Here is a 17,637-nt window from a genome sequence, read left to right as displayed (position 1 = left end):
GCACACCTTTTTTCAGAGATTCACCATGAACGCAAGCTCATTCCCCACAGAAATGAAACCGAATGCATCCGCCCCTCGGCATCCTGGGCTGCAGGTGGGCCTCTGCACGGGGGGTGCCACTTTGCAGGCTTTTCCCTGCATGTTCTGCCTGCTTCCCCTCAGCCCACCGATGCAAGGCACTGAGGGAAAGAACAAAAGATGGTAATCTTCCTGTGTTCACAAAAGTCCTATTATTTGCTTGTTGAAAACAGACGTACACATGTGAAAAGATGACTATGCCAGGCAGTAAATGTAAAATGCCATCTGAGTTGAAGGGACTACACATCTCACATGAGTTCAGAGGCAAGGCCAAGATCACTTCCAGCTTTGGTGGTCAAGGCAAGCTTCCTGGAGGGAGATGCACTCGCAAGCTTGGCCCAAAGGGTGGACTGCATTGGGGCTGGCAGGGAGAAGGGGTGAGGATTACGGTTTGAGGAACCACACCCACCTTGAGGATGGGATGCAAAAATGCATGCATTTTAAATGCCTTGCTTTAAAATAGTTTGAATATGTGCTCTGCCTTTCTTATCTGTGTAAATGAGGAACACCATGTCTAATGCCCATTGTGAGGAACCAAAGCAGTGAATTGGATAGATGCAAAGTGAGGGTCTTGAGTAAGCTGCTTCAAAGTTTAGTGGTGGGTAAGATAGTAAGAAACCTGCTACAGCTGGATGCATAAATTTATTTCTGAAAAAATAGTGGTGGGTCAAATTAGCAGACATCTGGAAGAGGCACACATTTCAAAGTTATTTTGGTCTGATCTATAAAGCACACTATGAAGAATATGATTGGTAGCTGGTCTTAATAAACAGTTAGTGGGTTCTGCCTGCCTGAAATGCAAAACAGATGTATCTTTGTTCTTTTAAACTGACTTTGATGAATAAACTATATGTGACGTCAGGTTCAAGCTATTGGATGTCTGATTCCTACTCAGAAATATTTTAGAATATAAAAAAGTTTCCATGGTCAGCACTGAGAGAACAAAGTGAATTCCAGTTACATTGCTGTTAGCATTGAAGCAGGTTCAGAAATTCAGAGGGCAGGCCTTCATCCAAGCAACCCCTTTTGGTAGTTTGGGGGCATTTTTTTTCTCTCTGCCACACCAAGGCACCCACCCATTTCACAGCTGTGAGCTCCAAGGGGATTTGGTTTTCAGCCATCACGCTTAGGGCTTTTTGGTGGTGGTTATTGCTGTTTTGCTTACTGACAAATGTTCTCTAAAAGAGCAAGATAGGATTCTGCAACAGTGATCCAGTATCTAGGGACTGTGTGATGCTGCCATTTCCCCCAATTTGCTTGGTTATGAATGACGTGGGATTTTTAATCATTAGCATCTTGGCTTTGCTGGGTGTTTTTGGCAAGCTGACCCTCCAGCCAGCCCTGCACTGTGCTGTGTGCCTCAGGAAACCGGCTCATTCTGCAGGTGTTTCGTCCATAAACAAGAATCAGCCACGGGCTTCTCTTTCTTTTGACGGAAACCCTTTGGAATTTAACTTTCAGATACAAATACTTGGAACAGTTGGCAGCTGAGGAGCATGAGAAGGAGCTGAGAAGCCGGAGTGTGAGCCGGGGCAGAGCCGACCTCTCTTTGGACCTGACCTCACCGGCAGCCCCTGCTTGCCCGGCCCTTCTGAGCCATAGCCCCTCATCTTTAGACTCTCAAGAGGCTCTGACAGTGACTCTCTCCTCCCCAGGAACCCTTCAGCATCCCCAAGGTAAGTACAGGGAGGGTAGAGGGAAAATGAATGGGTTAACATCAGACAGGCTTCCTCGGGGCAGCAGTGATGATTTCAACCTGCAGACTAATACCAAGAAAGCAACTACGGGTATGCCTTGTGGGGGTGACTGCAACCTGCGTGGGCACTAACAAACTAGACGTCTTCAGAGCCACTTATAGTAAAGCAAAATGATTCATCAGAGTTGTCAATGTGTGGTCATAGAAAAAGGAGAATATGGAAAATAAGCTTTACTCTGATATTTAATCCTAAATACTGGGATATTCATTTAATACTTTCTCATTTGGATACGTGGGTCTGCCCAATCAAGTGACCACATTTGAATGTTCTTACCTGAGGAACTTAGTCTGTTTTAAATCAAACTAAAGGAGAATAAAATTAATTGCAGCAAGCAAATAAAAATGTGGACCTAGTGAAAAGAGAAGGTAAATACTGGAGAAGGAAAATAATTCCAATTGTAAAAATTACTGGCACATGATTGGGTGTGGGTGTGTGAGGGTGTGTGTACTTGCTTATGTGCAGACAGGCAAGCTCTCCCTGGAGATATTGTCTTCTTAGCTTTATTTGGAGAGGCGTGATGTTGTACACTGTAGCCTTCAGCATCAGCTGTTTTCCGGCCTGTTCTGCCCATTGTAGGTCCGTTTCCTTTCACATTAACACAGGGATGGTTCCCAGGCACCAGCATTTACACAGTGTGTATGTTGATTAACCCTACTGCTAGTACTGTTTGATTTAGTCAAGTGTTATGGCTTACAGCCTGATGTAGACTTAGCCAATTGAAGACATCAGAGGCATTAAGATTTTAATTGTAGGAGGGTTGACTAAATATGGCGTAACGTTTAATTTAAACAAGGCCAGACTCCATGACCTTAGTAGAACTGGATATAGCGGAACAATATTGTCTGTCCAATTCTTTGCTGGCTGTCCAAAACTTGGCTCATTCTGCTGGAGCAGGCTAGCTCCTCTACAGCTTCCCATGATGTCCTGTTACTCCTGATCCCTGAGCCATGGAAGATTGTCCCAGGCAGATAGTTTAGTCATGGATGAGTAATGTTGGTCTTAAAATATTGAGGCTCTGAGAGTCAAGAAAACAGACTATTCTATAACAACCATGTGCTTTCCAAACCCTGCCTCATATCATTGCTATATCTACATTGTGGTATTTCTAGAGGCAATATAAGAAATATCCTCCTTCGGAGTTGTGGTTTAGTGCTTCATCCTGGGACTTTTAACTAAAAATTGTACCTCCAGTTGTTTACAGAATAATTGTCTGAATTGTGAAGTCAGAACAGCCCCAGGCTGAAAGGGAATTGTCAGTATCTGTAAATGTCATTTGTCCTGAAATTTTTAATCTCTTTGATGTTTGTGGCAAAAGACAATTTAAGTATTTGATTGAATTACAATTTAACTTGAGACCAGTAAGAATAAAGAAAATAGTCATTTTGTGTGGGGTGTGTGTTTATGTATGTGTGTGTGTGGTATGCATTTGGAGAAAATAAGTTATGTCAGTATGTTTTCAAAAGATATTTGCAAATGTTATTTTCTCTTCAGAGAAGGGGTTAATAGAGACTGTTTGACCTAAATTACACAATAAATGGTAACTGCATGTGAAAGGAATACAAGGCTTGAATCTACACATAATTACGAATTCATAAAATAGCATCATATGATGTTGTTTGCCTTTTTCCTGGAAAAAAATCAAAAGCACTGGCTCCTGTGAGATCTAGAAGAGCTACTCATAGTATGTTAAGTAATCATGATCAAAATCAGCAAGAACCAGCAGTCTTCTCACTTCCTTGTCCTGATATGTAATTGATTTTTAAAATTGGAAATCGCAAGTGTATGAAAAGATGGTGGTCTCAAAAAGGACTGCAGAGGTTTCCTTCTGCTTTGTAGATGTTTGCCCTTAGGACAAAAATGCACAGTCGGTATAACAGAGAAGTTTTTCTCAACCTAGTTTATTCTTTGAAACATTCTGTTGTTACCCAATTAATAGTATATTCTTTTTACGAAGTCCCATTTTCAAATGTCCAAAAGTAACCTTTTGCTTATCCCTAGCATTTCCAGCATCCCAGCATCTGGAGGAAGAATTAAAAATATAATCACACATCCAGATGTTGGTCCTGCACCAAACACCTGGCATATTGTGGCCCAAATGTGCCAGGGATTGCCTTGCTTTTTCACTCTTTATCCTTGTGGGATCATGCGATCATGATACGCTTCACATTTTTGTAGTGTTCTGCCCCTTTTTCCCAAACACATCTGGGTAGGTAGGGGAGATGTTATTATCCATGTTTTACTGAGGCCCAAATAGATGGAAAGATGTGCTTCAGACCATCTTGGCACAGTGCTGGGAGTGTAATGAGTGTTTTGCTGCCAATCTCAGCCATCTGTCATGGAGTCATGGCTCTACCATGTTTGCATTGTTGTTCATATTAATGTCACACCATCCTTTTGCTAACCAATGTCTGCAAAAATTGCAGCCTACATTTCAGAATTATATTCACAAGAAGAGGAAAAACTAATATTTGTTATTAAATTGTCTATGCCTCAAGATTACAGATCCCTTTATGGGTTCTTTATTTTGTAACTTCTGTTTCAGATTCTGAAGAACTTTCAAAAGAAGAAGATATAAAAACATTAAAAACTCCTTTTCCAAAATATACTTTTTAAAATGGAAAGGCTAATGGTAAATACTGGTAGTGTGATGTGCCATCTAGTGAGATGTCTCAGCTAAATATGCTATAACTGTTGTGTGAATGATGCCACTAGCCCCCCCCACCAAGTCAATATGCACTTGAATTGCTTTTCCTTCTGGCCCTCCTGTGGCTTAGCAGATATGTGTCCCCATGCTGCCTAGATTCGGTGATGATGGTCTGAGTATTTTCCTTCTTTCTAAAATTACCATCCCAGGGGAGGGAAAGGCATATACATGTTACTGTTTGCACTGTGTTGGAATTAATAGAGACAGTCAGCCCAGAGTTTGGGCAGACATGGAAAGGCATCTCTTCATTCATTGCTTTGATATCCTTTCCTTATTTTCACTGATCCCTGGCAGTAGACATCAGAATATCTGCTTAGTAAGTTTATTTCCTATTATTTTTAGAAACTCATAGATGATTCTGAAAGCACATAAGTGACTCTCATTGTCAGAAAAGGTACAGTGTTCTCATTAGGGTAGAGTTCTTCAACATAATTCTTGAGAAAGTTGCGCTGAGTATTAAAAACAGTAATACTAATCTGTGAACCCATAATTAAAGTCAAGATAGCCAGATAACCTCTTATCACAGTTTGTGTGAGATCCAGGTAACCTATTTCATGAAAACAGAGTAGAGAGAAACTACTCACCTGAAAACAAGAGGTTGATGGTGGTCCCTGGAGGGTGTCCCGGGGTTGAGCTGCCTTCTCTGGAGAGCTAGAACTATGTTCCCCACTTGCTCCCTCTTGCATACGAGTCTCTTCTCAGGCCAGGTGGAGATAAATGACATTTCCCAGTGGAATAAAACAGCTCTCAAGAATTTAGAAGTGGCTTTCACCCACTAACCTAGCCATGAAAGCAAAATTATGTCTAAATTTTTTTATTATGAACTTGATACTCTCCATTTTGCACACACAAATAATGCATCAGATGCATTTGAAAATGATGCCACATTATATTATTTTCATTTATGTCAGAAAAGTATGTTTGACAGTGATTTTTTTCTCTACCTGTAATTGGATTCCAGAGTATTTCCAAATGTCTGATTGGCCCTAGAGATACATATGACCTATACAGCCATGACCTACTCACCAGCAGCATTTACAGAAATTATCGACGAAGGTATAATGATAATTCCTCTCACACATCCAGGCACTTAAAGTATGGACAAACATGGCTTCCTGTATCCTCCTGATCTCAAGCCTGGAAATAAAATTTAGACATAGAGTGTCATGAAATGTTTAGCTTGTATAAATAATTTTTCCTGTGGGCATGCGTTTGTCATTTTGGCTATTGTCATTGTCAGCATTGACTGTCTTTATCATCTTGGTTGTGTAAGATAAAGTTTTGAGTCTCCTTCAGGTATAGGCACTCTCTGAGGTTATCTAATCCCCACAGCAGAAATCAGAAACATCTGGTATCCTATTTCCAACTGGCACGGTAGCAATGGAATATCGTCCATCATCAGCCCAACACTGCATGCTAGTTCTCTTGCATAAACATTTTGGATGCTCCAATTCAGTGTTTCATGAATTGGCAGGAAACTAGATTCCTTGTGGTTCTGTGACTCAGGGCTGCCCCACCCCCTGCCTCACCTGACTGCTGCTACTTAATGATATTTTGTCAGTTGGGCAAAATCTTTCAGCAACTCTACCCAAGGCCTTGGCCCTATCTGCTGCAGCTGCTGTGGGCAGCCTTTGCAAATCATTGTGTTTTTCTCTTGCCATTTCTCAGTCGCTAAACATTTCCCTTTTTCTCCTTGTGGAATTGACAGTTGTCTGCAGTATGTCTTCTTGCATCATATTTGGAAACATTAATCAGGATTGAGTCCTTCTGAAATAAAGTATAAACCTTAAGTAAAGACAGGCACTGAGTGGCACTGGGAAAGTTGGTAAAGAAGAGCACAGGAGTTCAAGGCTACACTGTGTTGGAATTAATGTCTCACCACAGCACTCCAGTCTGGGTAACAGGGCAAGACCCCAGCTCCAAAAAAAGAGACGGGGAGATAGACATGATCTGATCAAAATGATGATTTCCTAGGCACCTATTAGGTGTCAAGAGCTGTGAAGGGACTGAAACATTGCCCTACTTGTAAGCTAATATGCTGCCCTGCCACAATTCCATGGATGCTGGAAGAAGACACAAAATTACTGGGTCAGAGACGAAGAACTTCATTACTTGTAGTGATAGCAATAGCCAGAGTATCAACATTTTCCCATTTCCCCAAGCCCCAGTTCCCACAGGGTGATGTGAATAGGGTCCAGTGAAACCTGCAGACACGTTGTGAGGAACCTGAGAAAAGGAACCCTGAGACTTGGGGACCTGAACTCTTTTATAATGGACAGTAAACATGCCTTCTGTTTGTCTCAGAGGGAGACATTATCTTTATTACAGTGGGCAATAAACCAACCAGATCTTTGCTCTAGGGGGAGACCCTATTTCTGTCTTCTAAGGCTCTTTACTATGTACACATCCTTAGAAGGATAGTACAGAACAAAAGGCTATCAGTGCCTTTGCTTGCAGGACTGAAGAAACATAGGAGCACCGGAGAGGTATAGAGAATTGTTTCCTAATATTAGATTGTAATAGTTTTAAGTCAACCTTTACTATCAAATTTGTATCCTAAAATCTGATTAGTGTAAACAAAAAATTCAAGCTTTGAACAGCAATTAGTTCATTCCCATTTAACAAAAAAAGAAACTACCGCAGGAGCTGTGAGACTCCGCCTGGAGCAGGCACTTGGGATGAACAAGTTTGCTGCATCTGGAGACACTCAGAGAATCTGGCTTGTGGGCTGGGTGAGACATCAGTGTCTTTCAGCCCAGGTGGGAGCCTTGGGTCCATGCTTCCAGGTGCAGTCATGAGGCTCCACATGTCAGGACAATGAGGATTCTTGAACCACGGTGGTACTTTGAATTTCCAGACAATGACTGAAACCAGGGAAATTAGCAAACAAGAATAACTCGGACTCCTTCTAGCATCCTTATCCATCTCAGGATCTTAATAACTACTCTGCCATCTCCACCACTCCACCTTTCCTTCCAGCAGCTCTGCTTTCCCCCATCCATCTTTGGAACACATTTTTTCAAAATCATATAACACCGGCAGTATAGCAAGATACACACGTGTTGACTTTCTGGTACCTGAAATACACTTTTTCAAGAGAACCTCTGGGTTCCGTGACGTGCAATGCATCCTCTCTGCCTCTGGATGTGATGTGCATCTTTAGAGCCTGTTGAAATTGTGACTTCTGTGAGAAAGCTCCCTCTGCCAGATTCGTCGAGTAGTTCAAGTCGCTTTTTGTTAACTTTCTGGATTCAGCCTCCTCTGGATGCCTCTGTGTCCTCTAGATAATCTCCAGACTGAATAGGACAGTTGTATTTGGTGTCATGTAAATTTCTCATTATTGCTTTCTCATCTCATCTTCAGCCTTTTCTCATCATTTGGCCTTTATTCTCTCATGGACTCTTCTGCTTTCTCCTTAAGTGGTGGGTTTTTCTGAGGTTCCTCCCCAGCTCCCCCTCTCTTCATGCCATGTCCTCTCACCGGGCCCTCGCATTCCACCTGTGATTTTTACCTACCTCCCATATGCTTTAAATCCCCCAGATCTGAGCCTCCAGCCTTGGCCTCCCTGAGCTCAGGGCATGCGTGTCGCACTTTCCCCAGCCATCTCCCTTGAATGTCTCTCCGACCCTTCAGACCGACTAGGTGCCAGGCTGAGGGCTGTTCCAATGGGAGGTGCCATCCATCTCTCATTCAGAAACCCCACCCCAAACCTGCTTGTATTTTCTAGTCCCTACCTGGGTAAGGCCATCTCTGTTGGCCCAATCATTTAAGCTGGAGCATACATATAATTTTCGATTCCTCCTTCAACATTTACCCTACATCCAGTCAATCCCCAAGTGTCTTTTGTGGTGTTTTCTTTCAAATCAGCCCTCCTTCTTTTATCTTCATTTCCAGTGCCTTAATCCTGGCCTCAACCATCTCTGATCTGGGCCATTTCAATCACTTCTGATAGGTCTCTCTTTTTCCAGGTTCTTCTCAGCAACCCAATTGAAAAAAAAAAAAAAAAAGGGATCTCTTTACATTTTCTTAAAATTATCGGGTGGCTCTCCATTATCTACCACATAAATTCAGATCTTATGTGACATTCAAGACCCTTTGTTACCCAGTACCAGCCACCACAGCCACCCCTCCAAGTGTTATGCTCCATCCACACCAAACCACAATCAGTCCCTGAAAAATGCCATGCTCTGCTCTTGGAACACACTCTTCCATTGGGTGCCCCCTGGACTCTTCATTGAGCTGAAGCATCTTCTCTTCTCTGAAGCCTCCCTTGACCCCTCTCTTGTGTTTCCCTTGCATCTTGTGCACAGTTGGGATGCAGGGCTTACCTCACTGTCCATGCGATAGTTGCTCCTCCCAAGTGTCTGCGTGTGCCTCAGGTAGGGCAGGGCACGTGCCTGTGCCCACTTCTGTTATTCCCAGTGCTTGGAGCAGAACAAGCATTCAGTACATGCGTTATGAGTTGGCAAATGGTCAAGCATGACAAAAGAAAGCAGACGCACGAATCTACAGAGACAGCTGTTTTCTCTGTGCCCAGGAAGAAATTTATTACATGAGCCATGGGAGGAGGATGCATCTTTGACTGTGCAGGCCACACCATGAGAACTGAATAAATTATGTTGGCATAATTAATAGAGAGGAAACTTTTACAGAGAATTGCCATGCCTGGGCCATTTCTTTCTGAGGATCCAACTCTAATAGAATAGTCACACTATATGTTATCAATATAAGAATAATTGAACCTGAAATTGCCTTCTTTTTATCCTGTATGATACTACAGTAGCATTATATACATATTTAAGCAAGTGAACTCAATCAGAAGCATAATCTGAGAGGCAAGAGTGGGAAGTGGAAATTCTAATTTAATAGTGCTTTTAATCCTTCTAGCATTCAAATCTAATGTGCATGTCCCTGAGAGAGCATGACCACAAGGAACATGGATCTTTTTTTCTTCTCCCTGAAACATTCCTGGTTCCAGCATTCCCCTTGTAGTATGAACAACTTATTGCTTCAAATGTGATTTTAGAGTTTACACATTTGTATTTGGGGGTAACATGGCCCATGAATGCAATCCCAGCACATAAGGAATTCCACTGAAGCTAAATTAAAACCTTGATTGTTGAAACCATGGAGAAGTTGTGGGATCTATAAAGTGGCACTGTCCAAAGGGACTTTTGAAGGTAATTTGACTGTACATGGTCAAAATTGTTCAGGTCAAGCAAGTTTAGGCCTAACTCATCTCTGAAGATGAAAACTATTCATCTTCAGAGGGGCTTAAGCCTGAACCTCTTTGGAAAATCAAGCTCTGAAATTTCAGGGCAAAGCTTGACTTAACTTTTAAGGCATAAGGATTAGACTATTGAATCAGTATTTTGCAAGTGATGAGCTGTTTCTTCTGTGAGGCTTGAGTAGAGTTTCTTTTGTGAAGCTGAGTTTGTGCCCATCCTCATGCAACTATTCCTGTAGAGCAGTGATTCTTAACCGGGGGTGATTTTGCTCTCCTGGGGGACATTTGGTAGTGTCTGGAGACGTTTTTGGCTGCCACAAAAGCAGAGGAGGAGTGGAGGGTTGGTGCTGCAGCTTCTAGTGAGTAGAAACCAGGGATCCTGCTAAACATCCTACAGCTATGAGACAGTCTCCCAGAAGAAGAAATTATTCAATTCAGAATATCCAGGTACCCAGGCCGAGAAACCTTCCTCTAGAGTGAATCCAAGTGAACAACTTAGCAAGAACTGGTCTAACACCAAACGCAAAGTCTAAAGGGTTTTCAAAATTGTGAGTTTTTTCTCTTGAGACCTTTTTCAGATTTCTGTGATTGAACCACAAGTCTATAGTCAATCGTGTTAGTTATTAGCTCTGAGCTGGGGAGGTCCCTGGAATCTACACAGTTTGGAGCAACTATTATAGAACTGGCTGGCCCAGTCCTTGGTTTCATAAGACCTGCCAGAAAGCCAAGTCCTGGCAAAGTCATCAAGACACTGCCGCAGATTGAAATCAACTGAAGCCACCCAGAGACGTATCAAGTTCAGATCTTTCTACCAGCAATTTATCTCTTCAAAGAAAAATTGCATGACAAGAAATTCTAATTGGACACCCTAAACTCGGCTGTCAGGGACATGGATGAAAGCAGAAATGCAACATTCCTGCCCACTCTGTGTGTGTGTGTGTGTGTGTGTGTGTGTGTGTGTGTGTGTGTGTGTTTAATTTCAGGCATGATGATATACTTCTCCTTGGTTGCTTAAGTCAGCCACCACACAGTATAACCCTGTGATTAACAGCCAGGGCTTTGCAGTCCAGCCAATCTAGGTTCAAATCCAAGCTCTGCTAGCATGAGCTCTGCTTGGCAATGGGTCCTGTTGGTCACAGGGTCACTGAAGGTATTCAGTGAAGGGACTGTTTATAGAGGTATAGGGAGGTCCTGGACCATCAGAAGGTGGTGACGCTTCACCAGAGACTAGAAGTCATGGGACACTGTTCCTGCCTTCAGGCCTGAAGGAACTTGGTGAATGACTAGGACTTGGTAATATCTGTGGCCAGAGAAGGGAGACCAAGGGACAGAAACAGTGGCCTGACAACCTCTGCCAAACTAGGGTCCTGTGTGAAGGAAGCAGGGGTGTTAATATCCCAGCTTCCTTCTTCCCACTTTTGCTAGAACCTCCAGGGGCTAACTAAGCCAGGGAGAGGGAGAGCACATGCAGTTGGTGCTGTCTGCGGGGATAAGCATCCTCAGGCACAGAGCAGAACAGAGCATGGATCAAACAGTCAGAGAGTAGCCAGCCTGCTGTGTAGCTCTGGGCAAGTTGCTTAACCTCTCTGAACATATTTCCTTATTTCTCACATGGGACATCAATCCTTACTTCGTATTGTAGGTGCCGGAACTAAAGAGAATGATGTAACATGGTTCCTAGCACAGCATCTGGGTGTAGAAGGTACTCAGTGTGTAATGACTTGGATTTTTACTGCACTTAGGCAAGCAGGATCTGATGTCCAGGGAGGTTTGGGGACCAGATGAGGAGTTGGTGTTGGGCTTTGGGAGGGACAAGGAAAACGAGATTTTGTGAGTGAGTGATGGTCTGCCCTGGTAGACTCTGCACAGGGACCAGCTGGCTGAAGTCCTCAGGCTGGCTCATTCCTCATTTCTCTCCCGATTTTGCGATCTGCATGAGGAAAGCATGGTCACATTCTCCATCTGACGGGGCAGGCTTTATATTCTTAGACCTAAGAAAAGCGCTTAGGTTCTCCCACTTCTGTGTGGTTCTCATGTTGATGAGTTCCCATTCTGGTTTCTCAACCCCTCTCACTCCAGGAATGTCTGTTTCTTTGGGGTGAAGAATTCCTTTTAGTGGCTGTGCTCTGGTTATGGGTTATGGGTCCTTCCCCACAGGGTGGTGACAGCCCAGTTCCCTGTTACATTGCTTTGAGGATATCCTGGACCCCTTATTTTCTATTGTTTCTTCTACTTTGCAAAAAGTATCCATTACCACATCCTTTTATGTGGTTTAGTGTTGGTTTTTTTCTTTGGCCCTTGTATTCCCCTTTCCCCCACCTTCAGATCTGGCTGGAAGCCCTCAGAGCCAGGTCAGTGCAGGCTCTGGCCAAGCACATTTTTCTGATCTTTGCTAAGTGCATCCTGGCGATGCTGAGATCCCATCAGTCTGCACTCTTGGGCTGTGATCCAGGAAGACAGATCCTGGTTTTGGTTGCTTGTAATGTTACCAAGCATTCTGTGCCATGTCCTCCTTTTGTTTCCAAACTCACGCCCACTGCTGGGAGAGGGGCTGCCTGGGCACCTGGCCCAAGTCCTTCCTGTAGTTCTCCTCTTCTCTTGCACAGCCCAGGAGATGCAGTCAGATCTTTGCTTCCTTCCTCCATCCAAGGTGGTTATGGACAAGCGTGGGGAGCCCTGGCAGCTCCTGACCTGCCGGATTGGTGTATCACAGTCACTCCTGAGCCTACCTTGAAGACACTGCTGCAGGGTTCTTAGAGGTATTCCATACTGCGGAAGGGACACTCTGCTCCTTCCCACCACCCTGGCACAGGTCTTCACTGCTCTCTTCTGGCCCCAGCTTTCTGAGGGTAATCCCAGAGCCCTCTCCATAGAGAGGTCATGAGGGCTTCGGAAGGCAGTTCCTGTGAAGTCCTCAGTAACCATTCCTCAAGGGGACCCAGCAGCCCTGCAGATCTCCCTACCCACCTCCAGTGTGAACACAGTTCCTCCCTCTGTTGATGTCTGGAATGGAGAACTTCCTGCTGTTCAGTCTCAATCCATGTGTTCTTACCCACATGTTCTTCCAGTGGTGTTATGTTTTTATTTTCTTTTTCTCTTGAGCTCCACTGATTGGCATTCGCCTCTTCCTCATCTGTCTTTCTCTCTCTCTCTCTAAGGGTTTGCTTCGTGGACTCTTGATTCCACACTGACTAGGGGCCTCAGCTTGCAGGCACACCCAAGCTGTTCCCAGCAGAAAGCCTTGCTTGCCTGTGACGCAGGTGGAGACAGGGCTCACCTCAGATGAAATGAAACACAGAGCAGTCATCACTTCCCTTAGGGTAAAGTCCCAGATCCCTCCCTCAACATGCAGAGCTGGTTGCCCTAGCCCCTAATGACCATCCGAACCTCATCTCATTCCTCCTGCCAGGCCATACAGCCTTCGTTCCCGCCAGCACACCATGGGCTCCAGGTCCCTGTGTGGGCACTTCCCTCTTCCCAGGGTATTCTCAATGTTTCCCCTTTTAACTCATTTTTACCCCTTGAGGCTTTAAACGTCATTGTGGCACAAAGACTTATGTCCCCTCCCAGGTCTTGCCAAAGACCCTTGCCATGCCTTCCCAGGACAGAGTGCATTTGGTCTTAGAACATCCATCACTCTCACGAATGCATTTTTGTTATTGTGTCTGCTGGTAGTTGAGAGGTGGGGGTTTCCCTGTGCCCGCTGGTGGCGGAGCTCACTCACTTTTGCCACGTGGATGTCATGGCAGGTTGTTCGGGATCTCTCTATTCTGCTTCACTCTAGCCTCTGTGACAGATCTGGGTCAGTCTCATGGGTCACTGTGTCTGTCTTTTACCACCAGCACCACATTATTGGGTCAGAGAAAGGCTCATTAAATTCTGGGACTGGTAACAGTGAGAAGTTGTAAACATTCCAGGGAGGGAAACAAACACCTTTCCTCCCTTTCCTCCCTAGTTGTTGCCAAAGATCCTAACCCCCTTTAGGACTTTTCCTGTAGGATTATATGATTTCTCCTGTTTCCTGGGGACTTGGTAGGTGTAAATGAGTTTTTTTACTGTATCTACCCAGAGGGCAGCAGGCTTAGAGACACTGACTCAGAAAGAACTGTTGTATGTGTGTGTGCAGAGGGAAGTGTGAGTGAGGAAAATCCTGCTGAAAGATAATGGGAAAAGGGAAGAGAAACGTTCTGGGGTTCAGCATGGAATCTCAGGGCTGTCCTGGATGCTTCCTATCAGCAGGAACGCTCTGATTAGACACTGGCCCCAGGACTATGCTGGGGCCCTCCAACCGGAGAGGAAGGCAAGGTCTTGGCCCTCAGACAACTTGCCTGTGTTTGATTAAGACAGCAAGCGAAGAGCTCTGCCATAGACCCTGGTAGTTTTGCTTGACTTGAATGTGTATGACAGTTATTTAATTTGTTCATCATTAGGACGGCCTCAGATTTGCAATCAGACCTTGTAGACACTGAGTCATGTATTCTGGGCAGAAGATGACTTTGCAGATGACTCCTTCCCCAGCAGTCATAACAAAAAGAAACCACCCCAGTAGTTGAAGTCACAAATTGAAATGTCTGATTCCATGAAGTTAGGCCCTAGTGTAGCAGGATAAAATTGTACTGCTTCCCCCCAAGAAAGTGGCTTTTCCAGAGCTTGTGTGTCTGTTAGCACACCTGCGCAGGCAGCTTAAACAGGGCCAGAGCTGTTGCTTGGGCAGAATCCTGCATGTTCAGTGGAATAGAACATGGCAGGGCACACACACAGGCTGAAGTCAAACAGCCATCAATCATGGAGCCTCCGTGCTTTGCCCAGACTCCTGGGGGTGGTGAGTAGACATAGGCTTATGACAGCCAACTGAACCCCCATCCCTGTCTGTGATGAAGCCACTAGGAGGGCCCTTGCTGTTTTTCACCATATGCTTACCAATTAAAACTTCAGTTCATGCCACATGCTGGGCTGTTGGAAACACATTTTCATTTTGATGTGGCTATTCTGAAGTCCATGTGTGCAAAAACATGTGCTTTCTGTCAACCAAATGATGATGCTGCCTCTGCTGAGGCTGTGCTCTTGCCATGCTTGTAAAACTAATGGGGTTTTGTATCTCTCCTAAATACTCTATTATCAGATGAAAAAGAAATTACCATAAAAATTCCTTCAGTACCAAAGGGAATGTTTCTAAAAGGCCTGTTCATTCCATCCCATGACCCAGCACAGCTTTTACTTTTAAGGAAGAGGGTACGATGCTCTCATTCTCAGACACGCGGACTCACAGCTGTGTGTCCATTGGTTTCCTTCTGTGACTGCCACCCATGCCTCTCTGGAAACTGCCCTCAGATTCCCAGTTCCTAAAGCCTTCCCTTCTCGGGATGCCCAGGAGGGACAGCCCCTTTGCTACCCCTCCCCATGTCCTCCAGACTTCCCTGAAAGCAGGTTCCTGCCTGAGGCTGGAGTTCCCAGCAGAAGATGCACAACCTGTAATCAAAGGAGAGGAATTTACTCCTCTACCCCCAAATTCCCACCTGGCACTCGGGGATATTCCCACGGAGGAGTGGGATTTGGAAGTTGCCCATGAGCGTAAGGAAAAGTGGTGTTTCATCCTCTCCACCGCATCTTCCCTGCCCAGCTAACTCCCTGACTCATCCTCAGAGGATGACAGCCTGAGAGCAGATGAGGGATTGGGAAGTGATGGCCCTGTGGGTCCTGAAGAATAAATTCTTGCTGGGAAGCTGGGGTTAGCTGTGCCCCTTGCTTAGTGAGGCCTGAATGTTTCTCTCCCTTAGTAATGCCCGTGCCCAGCCTGCTAAGGGCTGGTTCTGTGTGCCTCATGGCCAGCCACACCCATTACCTGGGCCAGCATGATGTCTCCACAGCGAGCTTCCCTGATCTGCGTGTTCCTATGGACTCTGGGCAGGTCTCATCCAACCCCTACCATGTGTAGACCCTGCCAGAATTTCTGTGTTGCCTTGAGCAGTGTGTACCTAGGGTTCAAGCACATGCCCTTAGAGTACATTGTCAGGGTTCGGCTTTGCCCAGCCTGAGGGCAGTTCCCTTAAGAGTAAGCCACTCTCCTCCAGCCTTCATGTGTGGCAGCTGGCTCAGAATATTGTGTATTCTCAATCATTTTGCTACACATCCACAGCTCACAGCTGAGAGCTTTGCTCAAAAAACAAAAAATGCATAAGCCAGATTGTGCCATTTCCATGTTCCCTAGAATGTCACACAAGTGAGAACATGGGTGTCTTACCTCAGTGACAGCATCAGATCTCCAGCCTTGAAAGGTTTGCAAATAGACTGTGACCATGAGTGATTCTTCCAAACTGCTTTCAAAATCACAAACTAACTTCATATTATGAGCAAACATAACCCAAGAAAAGGGTGATGAACCTCACTGGTTTGGCCATCTGATTTCAGAACACGTTAGGCTACTACTTTTCATCAGCTTGATCCACCATGGATTTTGTTTCTCTTTCCGTAAAAGGTCATATATTAGTTTCCTATTGCTATGTAACAAATTTCCACAGACATAGGGATTGGAAACAACTCTCGTTTATTATCTCACAGTTTCCATAGGTCAAAAGTTTAGCACAGCTCAGCTGAGTTCTTGACCTTGGCTGTCCACTGTCACAAGGCTGAAATTAAGGCTGCAGCAGGCAGGGTTCTTATTGGAAGGCTCTGGGAAGTGTCCAGCCTCGTTCAGGATGATAGCAAAATCCAGTTTCTTTTCCCCGCAGAGCTGAGTTCCCTGTTCCTGGTAGGCTGTTGCCCAGAGGTTGTTATCTTCTTGAGGCCACCTGCATTCCCTGTCAGGCAACTGTGAAGTGGCAGATCCTTCTCCTGCTTCTAATCTCTGACTTCCTTTTCTGCTGCCAATTAGAAAACTTTCTGCCTTTGAAAGGCTTTCCTGATTGAATCCAACTCTTGATTGAATCCAGCTCCTCTAGTTAATCTCCATATCTTAAGGTCACTGACTAGGGACCTTCATCTGCACAATCCCTTCATGGCAATGCCTCAATGAGTGTTTGAATAACCAGGGGATAGGTCTCTTGGGGACCATCTTTGGACATCAGCCCACCACAGAGAAATCAGCCTCATGTCCATTCTCACCTCACTTTACCCTTCCAAGAAATCTGTTGTCAATATGATTTCCATTGTTGTCTCCACCAGCCAGTGCCGGGGATCCTGAGCCTGAATCAGAGGCAGAACCAGAACCAGAGGCAGGAGCGGGACAGGCTGCTGATGAAGCTGGCCAGGACGTAGCCTCTGCCCACAAGGGCGCAGAGACCGAAGTGGAGCGGGCACTAGAGCAAGAGCCAGAAGAAAGAGCCTCCCTCAGTGAGAAAGAGAGGCAGAACGAGGGGGTGAACGAAAGGGACAACTGCTCCGCCTCCAGCGTCTCGTCCTCCAGCAGCACGTTGGAGAGGGAGGAGAAGGAGGACAAACTCTCCAGGGACAGGACGACTGGTAAATGAAGCCCCTTGTTTCAATTGGCATGTACCAGGGAGGCCTGGGGTGCAGGGACTGGTTCTCTAAGAGCCTGTCCACAGGCTGGTCTCTAAAGTGACCTGAGTCAGCCCACTCACCCAGCTGTGTCACCCAGTGTCTGGGGACAAGGAGTGTGGCCATGCTGGCAGCCAGCCAGCAGCCTTCTACCTCATAGAAAGATGACCCCAGACCCTCTGCCACACTGTCACAGTCATCACTTCCATACCTGGAAAAACAGGCCCCGATAAGGAGGGCTTTTCCTGGGGAATAAGCCCTAGAAGGGAAACCTCTCATTTTCCTCTGAATGTTCCATTGTTAATAATAGTAAGATTTTTTTCAGCTTTTGATAGAAGTTTAGAAACTGTCACATTGTTATCTATTTCTTTAACAAT

The 17,637-nt window shown here is 45.1% G+C and overlaps 1 protein-coding gene across 12 annotated transcripts in view; it reads left to right on the top strand.

Annotated features, from left to right (window-relative positions):
* Nucleotides 1–17,637, top strand: part of FHOD3 (formin homology 2 domain containing 3) — a 490,075-nt gene that overhangs the window by 407,913 nt on the left and 64,525 nt on the right. For all 12 annotated transcript variants that reach the window (XM_032245416.1, XM_032245415.1, XM_032245410.1 and 9 more), the window contains 2 exons: nucleotides 1,540–1,754; nucleotides 16,928–17,224. In XM_032245416.1, coding sequence (XP_032101307.1) covers nucleotides 1,540–1,754; nucleotides 16,928–17,224 — 512 coding nt within the window. The remainder of the gene's footprint in view (nucleotides 1–1,539; nucleotides 1,755–16,927; nucleotides 17,225–17,637) is intronic.

Source organism: Sapajus apella, unplaced genomic scaffold (assembly GCF_009761245.1).
Source record: "Sapajus apella isolate SASKATOON/1434 unplaced genomic scaffold, GSC_monkey_1.0 scaffold57, whole genome shotgun sequence".
Classification (NCBI taxonomy): domain Eukaryota; kingdom Metazoa; phylum Chordata; class Mammalia; order Primates; family Cebidae; genus Sapajus; species Sapajus apella.
The sequence above is the reverse complement of the archived record's forward strand: the minus strand, read 5'-3'. Positions and strand labels throughout refer to the sequence as shown.